This window comes from Rhagoletis pomonella, unplaced genomic scaffold, assembly GCF_013731165.1.
Source record: "Rhagoletis pomonella isolate Grant_MI unplaced genomic scaffold, Rhpom_1.0 Rhpom_scaffold_00013, whole genome shotgun sequence".
Classification (NCBI taxonomy): Eukaryota; Metazoa; Arthropoda; class Insecta; order Diptera; family Tephritidae; genus Rhagoletis; species Rhagoletis pomonella.
This window is the reverse complement of record NW_023458567.1, coordinates 2,986,437-3,002,060: the sequence shown is the minus strand read 5'-3', so window position 1 is coordinate 3,002,060 and position 15,624 is coordinate 2,986,437. Positions and strand designations below refer to the sequence as shown.

The 15,624-nt window shown below is 34.0% G+C and overlaps 2 protein-coding genes across 4 annotated transcripts in view; one reads left to right on the top strand and one right to left on the bottom strand.

Annotated features, from left to right (window-relative positions):
• The window catches only part of LOC118748504 (E3 ubiquitin-protein ligase ariadne-1), a 38,365-nt gene that overhangs the window by 14,966 nt on the left and 7,775 nt on the right, over positions 1-15,624 (top strand). The window lies entirely within an intron of this gene.
• LOC118748503 (synaptic vesicle glycoprotein 2B) overlaps positions 274-15,624 on the bottom strand; it is a 61,097-nt gene continuing 45,746 nt past the window's right edge. For 2 of the 3 annotated variants that reach the window (XM_036482998.1, XM_036482999.1), the window contains exons 2-4: positions 6,581-6,864; positions 4,053-4,743; positions 274-1,609 (exon numbers count right to left, since the gene is read on the bottom strand). In XM_036482998.1, coding sequence (XP_036338891.1) covers positions 463-1,609; positions 4,053-4,743; positions 6,581-6,617 — 1,875 coding nt within the window. In that variant the 5' untranslated portion in view covers positions 6,618-6,864 and the 3' untranslated portion in view covers positions 274-462. Of the gene's footprint in view, positions 1,610-4,052; positions 4,744-6,580; positions 6,865-15,437; positions 15,619-15,624 lie in introns of those variants that run through there. The other variant, XM_036482997.1, reaches the window with a different exon arrangement.

Sequence of the window (15,624 nt, the reverse complement as noted above, 5' to 3'; positions counted from 1 at the left end):
TTTTTTTTTTAAAGATAAAAGCGATTTTTTCTTCCTCTATTTTTCGTTTTTTCTTAAATCAAACTTTTATTCAAAATATGAAATAACATTTTTATAGTCGTTTCTTGAAACATTTAATTCACTTTTTGGTAATTACGTGTATATGTATGTGTGTAAATTCTATTACTTTTAGTTATATTAATCGGTAGTTACATATATTACATGGCTAGAAAATTTACAACAAGTTCCTAAGCGACATTACATTAGTACTTAGATGTGTATGTATGTGTTTTCTTTTGTTTTTGTTTTTGTTTTCTGTTTGTATGTGTACATGCGTTTTGTTCCCCACTCAACTAAATCCCACCACGAAATTCGTTTGTTCCGAGTATTTATTTTATCCTAACTCGTGCAGATCTCTGCTACAATTCTCCGCTAACTTCTTCCATCTGCTTTGCTCCACAATCTCTACTCGCCAATCCATTTTTAATTCAATTCTTTGCGCGTTGTATTGGGCAACATCAAACACATGAGACCGCCACCCATCAATAGGATGGCCACAATGAACGTCGGTGCCGGGCAATACTGATCCAGTAGTGATGCAATCACTATGTTACCAATGATGCCACCCATACGCGCCGCCACCATGGATATGGCCACACCGGTGGCGCGCAAATGTGTAGGGAAGACCTCGGTAATGAGACAGTCCAAGGCTGCATTGGCAGCTGAGATGGCACCACTGAACACAGCCGTCACGATCAGGTTCTGTGTCGAGCTGAACACGAAGTACATGGCAGCCGAGCACACGCCAGCAGTCATGGTGCCGAAGATAAGGAAGAATTTGCGCCCCAGCAAGTCCATGCCCAAAATGGCGATCAGGTTGGCTGGCAGCGCGGAGGCTAAGGAGATCAATGACTCCTGGAATACGCTCTGAGGTATGTGCCCTGAGCAGACGGCATCTTCTTCCTCTATCTTACCCACCACATAATCGGTGACTGTGCACACACCGGCGCGCTGATCTGGGAAGGCGACGCTGTACTTTTCGAAGCGATTGAACAGCTCTGGGAACCACATCATCAGGCCGTAGTAGCCGATGTGAAAGGTGAAGTTGATGGTAATGGAGATGAGTGTGAATTTTAGAATCGGCGAGGTGAACAGTTGTTTGCTGTGATCGGCCATATTCGACATCATTTTACTGTATTTGCCCTTGACGCCAGCCTGATTCTCCTTGATCTCGGCCAACAGTTTCTCGTCGATGTCCAGTTCGATGACGGGATATTGTTCTGCCGGTTTGTGTGTGTTGGTCACGAAGATGCCACGGAATATGGCCATGGCCCTTTCTTGTTTGCCCTTGGTTAGCAGGAATTTCGGCGATTCGGGCAAATAGAAGAGCAGGAAGGCGACCACGAATGATGGCAGAGCGCACACCATCAAGAAGATACGCCATGAATTGTATGTAATTAAGTCGGTTTTGAAGCCAAGGCTGCTGGGAATGATCAACCATGCAAGGCCGGCAACAAAGAGATTACCAAAGGTCCAGAAGGCAGCCATGAAACTCAACATGGAGCCACGTTTCGCTTTCGGCTGGAATTCGGCGAAGTACGACCAAATGACTGGACCGCTGCCGCCGAGACTGAAAGTTGAAGAGAAAGAGAGGAGAAAGAACGTATGTATGTAGTAAAAGTGGAAGTAAATTATATGTACATATAAGGATAAGGCTAAGGACGAAATGGAGAATAGGAAAAATGGGAGCAGAAATCGAAGTATGCGAGCAAATGATGAAACAAAGTGGAAAAATGGAAATCTATTAACACAAAATATGAAGCTAAAATGAGGAGTGATGAATTATGTACATTTGTATGTATGTATGTATGTAGCTGAACTTCGGATATTGTGGTATATGATCCGATAACTCAATAAAATTCGGTAACTTAACTAATTGCGATAACTGTGAAATTCGAGGGCTCGGTAAGTCAAAAATATATATATATATATGTCGACATAATTTGATAACTCGACAAACTTTGGATTATAAAGGTATAAAGGTAATTTCGATAACTCGGTTAATTTTGACAGTTCCATATATTTCGATAACTCGTTAAATTCTGTTAACGCGACAAAATTCGATAAGCAGTGATAACTCGATACACTTATGTAACTTTGAAATTTCTATGAAAATTTCATAAACTTCGATTCGATAAATCAACCGATTTCAGTAAATCAATAATTACCGATAACACTGTAAGTTGAAACAACTCGATGCATTACGATAACTCGATAAATTTCGTTAACTCTATAAATAATGATGATTCAATAAATATCGATAACTTGACAAATTTCTTTAACTTAAAAAATTTCGATAATCACATCAATTATTATAGCTCGATAACTATTCGTAAATTTCGGCAACTAAGTTTCTGTGTCAATATATTTCGATATTCGATAAAATTCTGTAACTTTTCGATTCCTATTGAAAAAATTTCAATTAATTTTTTTACTCTTTCAGTTATCCTAATTCTTATGTATTTCTCATTGTCTTATATTAGTGTACTAATCCAATTGGTTTTCTTTTAAGTCGCACAAAAACTGTGGTTCCGTATTTTTAAGTTTTTTTTTTACTGTAATAAATCTATATTATTAAATTAGAAAGACAAAACCTGTTAATATTGCCAAAGTATTTCATTGATCAAGTCTCGGACAACAGAAAATTTATGACTTATTGATTATAGTTATATGAGTTTGTTTGCAAATTATGAAAATCGTAAATAGAAAATATGAAACTTTTCTTTTTTAATGTGAAAATTTAAAATGAAGCTAAAATTCTTGAGCGTCCAAAATTAAAATTTTTTAAATACTAAAACTTGATTAAAAAAAAAATTACAGCATAGGATATTAAAAACTATAAAAGTTTTGCTTTAAATTAAAAAGAAAAATGTTTCCAAATCAAATTTAAAATTGATGCTAAATTACTATTATCATTTTTTTTATTTCATTATATGCATTTCTTAATATTCTTTAATTTACATAAATATTGTGTCCAAGTTATCTTTTTAAATTTAAACTTTAACTTCTTTCCAAACTATGTTTTAAAATTGTTTCCAAGTTATTCTGTTTAATCTTTTCTTTGGGATTTTCTAATATTCTGCAAATCTTGATTTTTCCGTTTCTTTTTCAAATATTAAAAACAAATACTTTTTCATAATTTACGTAGTATTTACCCTTGTTTGCACTTGCAGTGAATTCTACAATAACATACCGTCGTGCCACACGGCGTATGCGCAACTTTTTTTCGCTCGCATAATACATAAATCTATTTTCAAATATTTTCTACTTTTTAATCAATTAAGTATATTCCATAATAAATATTCATAAGCTCATTGTTTTTATTGCCCTCTTTTTTCGCTGCTCGCGCGCAAAACATCCATTATAAATACGTCGATTTAATGATGATTTAAAAATTTTGTTTACGCCTTATTTCTCATTGAGCGCTTCTTGTGTAAATAAACAAAAAGCGTGCATTGCAACTGTTTGCAATTTTCGAATATTACTAATTTGTTGATGAACTTAAAAAATGTGAGAGCTTGTGAAGGCATTTATGTACATACATATATACGCGACTGTTGTGGCAAATTAACACCTCGCGAACCGGGTGAAAAGTGCAAAAAAAAATTTAGTGTGCGAAAATTTACTTATATATGTATGAGTGTGTGTGGGGCTAAACAATAAAGAAAGCCACGTTGCTCAGCGCTACCCAAGTGTCAGCTATGTAGGGCTGACTCCGCGCCCGCACACATTAACGCCACGCCACGCCACGCTGGCCGCAGTCGCTAGTCGCTGCTGTTAACTAACATTTTACGAGCGATTTAATTAACGCCAAGCCGCGCTTATTTACAAGTTCGACTCTTACAGCAGCAGCGCTCGCTGCCTCAATGCCAATGATTCATTTTGGGATTAGCGTGTTGTGGCGAAACCAAATAAATGGCTGATGAGTTAGTGGATTTTTATGAAATATTTATCTATTAGTTTGTTTGTATGTATGTATGTATGTACGTATGTGTATGTGTGTGTATACTTACGCCGCGCCATTGAGAAAGCGAAACAGCATAAACCATCCGTAGGTTTGCGAAAATGACGATGCAACAATACAAAAGCCATTCATAAAGGAGATCACAATGAGCACCTTTTTACGTCCGACCGCATCGGCGATGCTGCCCCAGAAGTAGGCACCGACCATCATACCAATGAATATAATTGAATTGAGCCATCCTTTGGTGCTCGTATTCAAATCCAAATCACATTGTGCCGATGGTAGAATGAACGACATGGAGATGACGTCCATTTCTTCACTGGTGCTCACCAGACCACAAATGGCCAATAGAATATAATGGAATTTTCCATAGCCGCATAATTCGATGGCCTGCTCGAAACCGGCCCGTATGCCAGTGGAGCGGCGGCCATCGGCGCCTGAGCCGCCACTTCCGCCATTGCTGCCACCGCCGTTGCCGTTGCCGTTGCCGCTGCCGCTGTGTGGAACGACGCCGTTGTGGGTGACCTCAATGACGGCCGCACTACCCTTTTCTACGTCATGCTTATCGCCGCCAGCGCTGCTAATGTCCGTCTCGTAACCCTTATTGACTGCTGCAAATTGATATTCGGGATCCTTGCCGCCACTGCCCAACGAATAGGGCTGTAGAATGGAACGATTGTCGATCGAGTTATTTCTGCTGTTATTGTAGTTTGGTTGGATGCCAGCCTCTACATTATAGGCTGTGGAAGAGAGAGAGAGAAGAGGAAAATAGAAAGAGAGAAAACATATTAAGTGAGGTCGTTGTTAAACAGACAATTTTTTATTGAAGAAATTCAAGGCATAACCAAGGCATAATAAGGTACAAGAGATTTCGACATTTCTCTCTTTTGAACTGCGACTGAAATGTCAACTTTTAACCCTATACTATTCAAAATTTAAATTTTTTAAATTTAAGTTTTCAATTGTGAACTGTCCGACTGATTTTAAATACATAATAAAATGAAAAGGAATTATGGGCGGTGTGTTGTGTTTGGCAAGAGCCAGGACCACAAACTTGTGCGTTATTTTAAACCTCCGAATTGTCAAGTGAAGCGACAACATTAATTATGCATTTCCACATTTACGTTAAAACGAAAACGCATTAACTAAAATGAAGCTCATTCTAATGAGATTTTAAATATCTACATATTTACAAAAACTTTTATTTCAAAGATATTGAGTTTTATCAAATATGGTAAATGCATAACAAAGGGTTAATTTCTTTGTTTACATTTTTTGACATTACAGTCAGCTATGAGAGAGCTCGACTGAGTTGTTACTTCCACCTTGTTGAATATGCCTTGAAGAAATTTTTTATATAAATTTTGTTCAACTTTTTCAAAATGTTCTTTCATTTGAAGAAGTTTTAAAATTAAATTTTAAGATTCTTCTTAACAGGGTTGGTTTTAAAAATCAATTGATTTTTTTTAAATCTTTAAAAAACTGAATAAATGGCTATCTTTGTACGTCCTATGGCAAACATTTATGAGTCAGTTAACTACAAAATGATTCACAAACCACACTTTTTTGTGCAATTTGCGTCACAAAGTTGCTAATTTAAAAAAAAAGCTGTCAAAAATCGCGCTTTATCAATAGTAAAATATTATGTATTTTTTCCATTTTCAAGGAAATGATGAGGCGTATCAAAACGCATTGGCTTTGAAAGAACACAAAGAACCACTTCAGTGTCTCAAAGGAGGTGTGAAATTTTTTGTTATTTTTAGCAAACGTGTGCCTTCATCTTTTTTTCTTCGAGGTCGTAGCAATAATGTTACAATAGTATGTATGTATGTATGTATTATCAATTTTTTTCCTAACCTTGTCGTTATCAGTGAAAGTCGGCGCGTATTTAAGCGTTCGAAAATTTTGTTAAGCAGACATTATTGCAAAAAATATATGTGGAATTCTTCGTTAACTGAAACAATCCACCCTCCAAAATTCGATCGCAACAGGTAAACATTCGCCATTTTGATTTTCAAAAATTCATGATCATGTTCGTAATCCGATACCCCAAAAACTCGCAATTAAAAAATTTTGAGTGAATCCAATAATTTTTCAAAACTTCGTCCGCCATATGGGATTTCAAAAAACGCCACTCGTCAATTAAAGGTAAAATTTGTTTTCCAAATTTTCAAGACCATAATCGATTTTTTAACTGAACCAATTTTGAAAATAGGAGCCTTATCACCAATTCCACGTGAGTAAATCGTTCCCATTATTAAACGATAAACAAAAATAAATAGCGTATTTTTTTTTGTTTTGCTTTATAATTTTGGGGAATATTTATTCACAGGAAATTCGCAAAGAAGCCGTATGTTTATTATAAAAAAAACTTAGTTAAAATTTTTTGAAATTCTCTAGCTATATCTTTTTATTTTTTTGTTTAGGCAATTTAAAGACCTTGCTAAGCTTTCAATATTTCTTTAACAAAAAAACTTTACAAATTGATTTTTAATTAAAGTATATAATTTATTTCTTCTCAGTAATTAATTTTTTAAATATTTTTAATTTTTTTGTATGTTTTTCTTGTATACTTACAATCACTTTTATTCTTAATCGAATCACCTTCTACCATTCTATGAGTTCGGTTTTTTGTTGGCTTTTCTCTCGCTTGAATCGAGACGAATAAAATTAAGTGAATAAAATTGAAGAAGTGAAATTAATCACTTAAAAAATAGATGTTGAGTTTTTGTTTGCGGTGTTTTTTTCCGGTTTGCCTCGATGCAAATACCACTATTTGTTTACGTTTGGTAAAAAATAGTAGGCAAAATTTCCGTTTATCAGAAATTTCAAACAATTAGTTGAAGAATTTTTTTATCGATCTGTAAAGAAAAGAAAGGAAATGGATTATTAATTTGCGGAAAGATTATTGAAAAATAAAAACATATTTTTTTGAATACTATGCAGATTTTTTAAGGTGGTCATTTAATAAAAAATATTCCCCGCTTTATAAAATTACTCTCAAAATTAATGTCCTATGCTGAAAATTGCTCTCTTTCGTGTGTGTGTGTGTGTGCATTTTTTTTTATAATTTTATTAATAATCTTGAACATGAGTTGAAAACGCTATCAGTGCAGTTCAACAACATCAATCAGCGCGAATGCTGGAAAGGCGTCTGCAAATGCTGCTGCTGCTTTGGTTTATAAATATATAGTCTTAATATTTTATTGACAAATAAAAAACTTATGTATGTGCACTAAGGCACAGACTGATAGTCTGAGTTTGCGGGATCATTTTACGCCAACTAAAAAAATTTTGCGCTTAGCACAAAGCCAGCTGGCACAGCATTTGTGCATAACGATGTACTATATATTGCATGTATGTAAATATGCAGTAAAGCCTAGGGATAAACATGAAATGACACAAGAATTATATATTGTGAGTTTTTCCTCTATTATCTGCTCCAAATATAGCATAAATTTCCTTCGTTCTCAATGCAGGGCATTAAAAAGGGGCAGCTATCGCATTATTTAGCCAAAAGTGCCTGACTGCTTCACTGGAGTTTTGTGCGGAAAAAATTGACAGCAAAACTCCGCGAACTAGCCAAATATTTTTTAAGAACCTAATTTGCCAGCCAGAAAAAAATAGTGCTCATTATTTTACAGCGCGTGGCAATTAAATTAAAACAAAATAAAATAGAAAACACAAAATAAAATAGAAAACACAAATATTTACATTTGCCATAAAAATAAATATTTTGCTATGGTGTACTTCCCGAACGAATTCATCACTTATATTTTTAAAGGTAACAACACCTCTACAGCACCACATGTTTCTAGCTGCTAGCACATTTACCCGTAGTACAGTAAAAGAACACTTATGTAAATACATATTGTCGTTGAAAGTACAAAAGCGCGTATCGTCGTTCTGCAAAACCTCGTAACTGACATTTGGGGTTTGCATTTTCTTGGTACGCCGTTTTGTACTTTAAACGACGATATATATCTATGTACTCATATCGCTAACTTAGAGTGAAAAGTTGCTAAGTCCATTTTTTGTAACTTTACCGGAGCGAAAAAAACTTCTTATAGTCTGTTTCTTCAAGTATTTTGCAAGGCTTTGGATTGCAACGTTCTGTAAAAAGATTTCCATTCCATTGTGACTAGTGTGACATTTTACTCTACAATGTGATCAGTTGTGAATTATAGCTATGCCGTCGGAACTTATACAACAGCGAAAGATATTTTAAAGAAAGATAGAACGATGACTAATATATAAAATTGCTTTAACAAAAATACCAAAAGAATGAATGTGACTGGTGGGACACTGAAAATAACTCTATTTTATCCTTGTGTACTCAAAGATGAATTTTAGCCAAAACACTGAATATTCATGAACGATGTTTTTGTGTTGTAAAACATGAATTATACGCTTACATTTTCAATAAAATTAAAGATTATATAATCTTCATAGAAATATAAAAAAAAAAATATTTAAAATTGTGACTGGTGGGACATCTCCTTATTATAACTTTGTTCATATAACGGTTGTTTGTAACAGGCAAAACGAATCGAGATAGCTATAGACAAATGTATACATAAATGAACAGAATGAAAAGAGAAATCGATTAAGCGGTGACTGTCTGTCCGTCCGTCCATCGGCTCGGCCTGAACTTTATTTCAAATTATGAGATTTGGCAAAAAGTGATGTTAGCAACTTTTCACTCTAAGCTAGCGATATACTAACTACTGGATACTTAAAGCTCCACATGTTAATCTTCAAGCTCTAAAAGCCTGATTATGCCAACCTAACTTATCTTAACGGATCGTAGAACTTGGAGAATTAAAATGAAACAGATTTCGACGTGGCATTAAGTTGCGTTAAATTTCGGCTGTTCAATTATAAGCAACATCCATTTAACAGAATTTTTGAGTGAGAGCCGTAAGTTACGTTAAGTTGCCATAATCAGACCATAAGCGTGCAAATAAAGTGCCGCGCGGTATAAATAAGTACGCCAGCATTACATAAATACGCGATAAATTGGAAGACTACTTTGTTAAGCGTATTATATACATATTCAATTGTATGTATGTATGTATGTATTTACTCGAACTCGAAAATATTTAGCTAGTTGTTTATTAAAGAATTCTTGTTGTTGAATACTTATAACGCGTATTATTATTAAAAACAATTAAGTGTACACTGCAAATTCGAGTGTAAGAGGCTGAAGTGTGTGAATGTACATACATATATGGATAAATACATATGAATAACATATAAAACGATATTTCTGTTAATTTGAGTGTAAACACTCAAAAGTCGCCGATACGATCTTTTGTAAATCTACAACTGTTTGGTGTGAACAACTTACTATGTGTGTATACATACTATTATTGATATAGAATTGTAGCATTTGATGTCTCCTAAAAAAAGTTATAAGCTATTGATACAACTCGAGTATGTATTATACCAATAAAAGCGTCGTCTGCATTGGCTTGTTTGCTGATTAAGTGTGATTCCTTGCAAATAATAATTTAAAGCACTCTTAAATACTTTTTTTTTTGCAATTTAACGCTATGGCCGAGTAGTCACGAGGTGCTTACTACCATCCCGTAGGCCTCGGGTTCAATCCCTGGTCTCTGTAATATTTAACGGCGAGCGTTTTTCTGTCTTGAAAAAGCTGATCATTCCATTTGTGTGGCAACATCATGACGCGCGCCACAAATTGGAGGAAAAGCTCGGCCAAATACTTAGCAAACGTGTAATCGCCAAAATATTATTAATACTTATTCATACATATGTAAATATGTACATTAGACTGTGTCATATAAAACGAACGTTTTTTTCTTTCGGTCACATATGAAAATTCTCTTGTTGATCCAAAAAACACAAATTTTATTAATTGGACGTAAGTCCTCTATGGATTGATTTAGGCAATAAAAAATCGCCCTATTTTTTATTTTTTTTGAGTTGATCGCACTTTAGATATGTTTGACGACTTGTTTATATGGATAAAAATTTTGAAACCTTCAACAAAATAACCCCCAAAAATCAATTGGCTGCAATATAATTGTTTATTGAAAAAAAAGTAGCGAAAAAAATTTGTTTCACTAAAAATTCTTATTTTTGCGAGCGCTAACTGAAAAATGGTGGAATTTTCCCATGGGTTCCGCTCACTTAAATCTCAATATTTTTCCGAAATCTTTTAGCGGAGGTCTTAAAATGTAAGCAATTTTATAATTCCGATGGAAACACGGTGGCGATTTTTTTGTATGGTGATGCACCCTAATGTAAATGTGTACTTAATATTAAGCCTTTTAGCGGCATTCTTCATTGTTTAGTATCAAACATTTTTAAATTCAAGTTATGATTTTTGGGCAGCTACTTAATTCGAGAACATACAAGTCTTTTAATTGTGTCACATGCTTACAAAATTAAAATCCCCTTTTGCTTTCATTTAAATTTTTTTTTGCAAATCCGGTTATATTAAATTTATGGCATATTGCATCAGGCAGTTAGGAAATATTATTTTAATTTGCACAAGCACTTACACGTTTGGAATTACGCAACTACACGAGCTGCTCAACAATTTTTTTCTGTCAGTGTAGTTGCATTGAATGAAATGCTGGTAAACTTTGAAAATACGGCGCTAATTTGCATTTTTTATTTCGCTTTATTTAACCACCTATACCTACATATGTAGCGTGTGTCAGCTTATGTGTGTATAACGTATGCGGAATGTAATGCGGACAATTTCTAAGCAGATTTAAAAAAATTTCGGGTAAACACAGGAGCCAAACTAAGTACATATACCAAAATCTACTGTGCAATCTTATCAAGCATTCCACTAAAAATTATCTCGTCATATATTATAAATGCTGAAATAATTTTCTTGAAAGCGAACGAACTCTGAAAATTTGCTTATAAATTTTGTATACCGAAACTCAATGTCACGAAAAGTAACGTGCATGTTAATTTGTTCTCTATGAGACCTAAAAAAAAAATGTTATTTACAAGGGAAATGTCAGTTTTAAAGAAAAGGAAATTAGTAGAACGAAAACCCACGAGTGCGTACAAACATGTTTCACATAGCAGCGAGAGTGAGGCCGTAACAAGAATCATAAATTGCTTGATCTCTCTGCAAAATCATCCGCACTATGCGTGAATACTTAAACAGGTCTATCGTTAAGGTCATGAGTCTTTTCCAAAAAAAATTTTTCTTGGAAATTTCGACAATATCTATGTGAGTGGAAAAACAATATTTGTTGCTTCCGAAAGTATAGCTGTTTCTTTTTAACCGACTTCTAAAAAAGGAGGAGGTTATCAGTTTGTCGGAATTTTTTTTTTATGTATGTTACCGCATAACTTTGGACCACGTCAATAATTCGTGCGGTAATTCTTTTTGCATCGAGAAGGTAGTGTCGTAGAGGTGGTCCCATACTAATCCCATACTAATCTGGTTTAGATCCGATCATTAGATCATATGAGAATTGAAGTCGGTTTTGTTTTTTGCTTAAATATTACTTGTTACTGCATCAGTTCGTATTTCATTCCGCATACATTAGCTCTGATCCAATACTTTTCGTGCAAAATCCTGTAAAAATGTCAAACAGCACATCGCTTGAAACTTTTCATGATTTTATCAAAAGAAAAAGTTCGGATACGATCTTGTGCAACTTCATTCTCTACACAACTCTTCAAAAATGCCTCTCATCTACAGGATTTTGGAGTATGGGAACATTTTTCCTTTTCATGGCATACTGGTTCGGAGTTTATAATTCATGAAACGCCTAAAAAGAGGCCGAATTTGCAACAATTGCGCTGCAGTCGCTAAATACATACGTATTTCCCATTGCAATTTTTCCCTTTCCGTTCCATATTGCTTCGCTTTTGCATTTCTTTCCTCTAACTTGCAAGGTTGCATGGTGGCACGGAAATTCAAATAAATATTTGCTTAGTGGCACAGGGTGTTTGTTGCTTGTGATAATTGCATAAATATTGTTGTTTGGACGCTTAAGATAAACATATTGCTTATGCATTTTTTAAAATAAAACCGCCAGGAAGCTAAAATACACTTCTCACAATGCAGCCAGCCCATTAGTGCTGCGGCCTTGAGCGCACAAAGGCATGAATGCAGTGATAAAAACAAAAACGTCATTGATTAATGAGGAAATCGATAATGAGAATGTATTCTAATTTATGCAGGCATGCAAATATGTTTACTCTGCCGCCGTTAATTTACTTAAGTGCAAGCAAGTTGCCTTATGAAATTTAGACTACTTAGATACATAAGGCTGCACCATTTTCCAAACAACGCAACGTGAAGTTGTACTAATTTATTTACATTTAGAATACCTTATACGGCGTACTACGTCAATTAAACACACATGTAAATATGTATGTATGTGCGCTTAATTTGCTCCCCCCCCCCCGCCCCCTCCGCGCTTCTAACACTCTTTCTTTCTAATACTCTTCATTAATGCAATATGCCTTGTGTCGCATTTAAGAATGAATTGTACAACTCAATAAATAGATAAATATGTACATATTTGCCGTCTACATGTTTTTAATGAATTAATGTTCGCCACTTTGGTAATAAATAAAAGTACAGCATTTAGCGTCTACTGAAATAAATAGCAAATGGAGCAAAACAATGAGATTCTTGCTGGCGAAACAAAAAACACAAAAAATTACAATAAAAAAGGGGGGAAAAAAACGTGACAAGTGCGGCGTAAACAAAAACAATTGCAAACTTGCAGCATTAGAATGCAACCCGAAAGCAGCATAAAATGAGCAATAAGAAAAAAGTTTATATAGCGAACAGCCAACAAGTTCCTGTTCTCCTTCATTTGGACTTTGACTTGTGTGGCGAGTGTGTGTGTGCTTGTGGAGAAAAAAACAAAAAAAAAAAATTAAAACAAATGCAGTTAAGAATTGGAAAAACAACAATAAAATGCCATTCTAATGCAGCCGTCATGCAAATTGCAAGAAACAAAAAATCTTGCTTGATTTATCTACATACATATGTATGTATGTATGCTGTTGTCCTAACACATGGCGATGTTAGCGACCAGGTTCAATGACAATGCGGGCAGGTGATTGCTTGTCGTGCGAAAAAAGTGCATTTAGCGGTTATGCGTTTTATTTTGCTTACAAAACCGGATTTACCAAAAATAATAAATTTTTACATTTGTTTTATTAATGGCATGAAAAAATCAAAAATCGAAAAAAAAACAAAATTAAGCGTTATTAGAAGTGCATTGAATTTAATGAGCTTTTAATTGATGTACATACATTAGTTAGCAATGAATGATTGATTGCGTTCAAAAATATTACCATAGAAATACAATAAATGAATAATAAATTGCAAAATAAAAAATAATATATAATTTTAATTATTTGACTCATTTAATAAATTACAATTTATGTGGAAAAAATTAAATAAACAATGAATGAAATTATTTTCTAACTTGTGGGAATAAAAGCAAGCAAAAGTATGAATTAGCTGAATCAGCACAGGGTATGCAGAAATTAAAAATATTAGTTGACGCGACATTTGCCAAGCAACCTCCTGCGGAGTGATAGTTTCTAATTACCGACTTTTATTTGTAAAATTTATTTTAAAAGTACGGCACTATGTGGGCTCGATGCAGGCTTTTAAACTAGATAGAGCTACTTATTAAGCACGCTATACAGTTCAATGCGAGCGTGAACGTTTAAGATCTTTATTTTGAGAATCATTTTTTAATATGGGATTTCTATTTTAACGATTAAAAATAATCATTAAATTTGGATCTTTATTTTTTCGGTCAAGTTTTATGGTTATTTTGTGATTTTTATTTTTTCGATTACACCTTAATCGCATACTTCCAGATTTAATTTTTAGATCATAACATAATTAAAACGATCTTTAAAACGCAGTCCCCATTATAACGATCTAAAATTATCTAAAAATAACGAACATTTATGATAAAAAAATTCAAATTACTATAAAATTTGATCAAAACAATAAAAATACAAACTTATCGATTATTCTTGATTAAAAAAAAATTAAAATCAATAATAGCGATTTTAATTTTTTCGATTATAGCTTCATCGCATATTTCCAGGTTCAATTTTCAATCATCAAAACGCAGTCCCGGTCTAAAACTATTTAAAAATAACGAACATTTTTGATCAAAAAATAAAAATTATAATAAAATTTTATCAAAAAAAGTGAAAAATCCAAATTTATCCATTATTCTTGATTGAAATAATAAAAATCAATAAATAACGATTTTGGAATGATCTAAAAATAACAATCTTGGTTAATGGTTATTTTCGGTCCCTGGAATTTTTGAACGAATTTCTATCATCCCTTGGCAATTTGGGTTGGAGTTGTGCTACTAAAAATGGCAATAAAAATTCATTGCAAAGTGTATGGCCCTGATCTGGGGCAGTCAATCCTACCTAACCTAACCTATGGAACTTTGATGCTTATGAAACTGAGGTACGACTGTTTCAATTTGTGAAGCACGTTTTCTACAATTAAAATAGCCTGCAAAATCTAGACACTGGTTTCTTTTATTGCAGAAAAACGCAATGAATAAATATTATACATGTTAATACGGCCATTTAGGAGGTTATGTCGCACAGCTCATAAAAGTTGATATTTTGTAAAGCTCGCTGTCTGGCGATCTTAAAAGAATCATGTGGTGCAGCGTTCGGACTTGAAAATTCGTAAACCACACCTGAATTAAAAACAAAAATTTAACTAATAGTCTATGTACATATGTATATGCAAACTATTGGAAATTAGTAATGAGTCTTCTGACGAGGACGAGTAAGAACGACTATCGCTTGAAGTATGTGCTTTGCTGGCAAAATAAGCGATCTGGGTGCTTTCCGGGGCAACGGTAAGATTATTTTAGCTTTATTATGCTCTGGGTTACTGCCAACCAGGTTCAAATAAATGATAAATCTTTGTGGCAACTATAAGGCGCACACCAGAAGTTGAAGGAAAGGCAAGCGGGAGCTCTCCGTCTAAAAAGAAGAGATTAATTCGATCTTGATGCTACAATTTTAAATATGGTATTAACAAGTGAGTCTAATTTGTGGAAAAGTATGTTTAAAAATATTGTCGCCATTTTACTCGATACTTTGTCGTTTTTCTTTTGCTATGGTCATTGTTTTTTTTTTTTTTGTTTTTTGCCAGACAGTTGGTACAGTATTTATTTATGGATTACTGGTAATCAATCAACGCTGCTCGTAATCTTTTCAAAATTTTTCGCATTTGCCACAATACTTATCGCTACTTAAAAATCGGCTGGCCTTATCTTTCACTCGTACTAGAGCTACATACATATATGTACTCAGTTCTGCTCTGCAATTTATTTGTCACGTTTAGCTTATGAATATTTGATAAACAAATTCACATTCATGCACGTTTGTGAAAAAAAATATTTCAACAATTTACCTTGCAATTGAAATTGTTTAGGAAAATTATTAAAGCGTTGCTGCTCGGCCTCTATGCTGCTACTCCACCAATATGTACATATGTATGTATGTATTTAAGTATGAAAGCAGGTGTGGCAATGGCGTTCGCTGATGCTTCTTCTTCTTCTTAAAACAATTTATTTTTCAGTTGGCTTCTTCAATAAAAT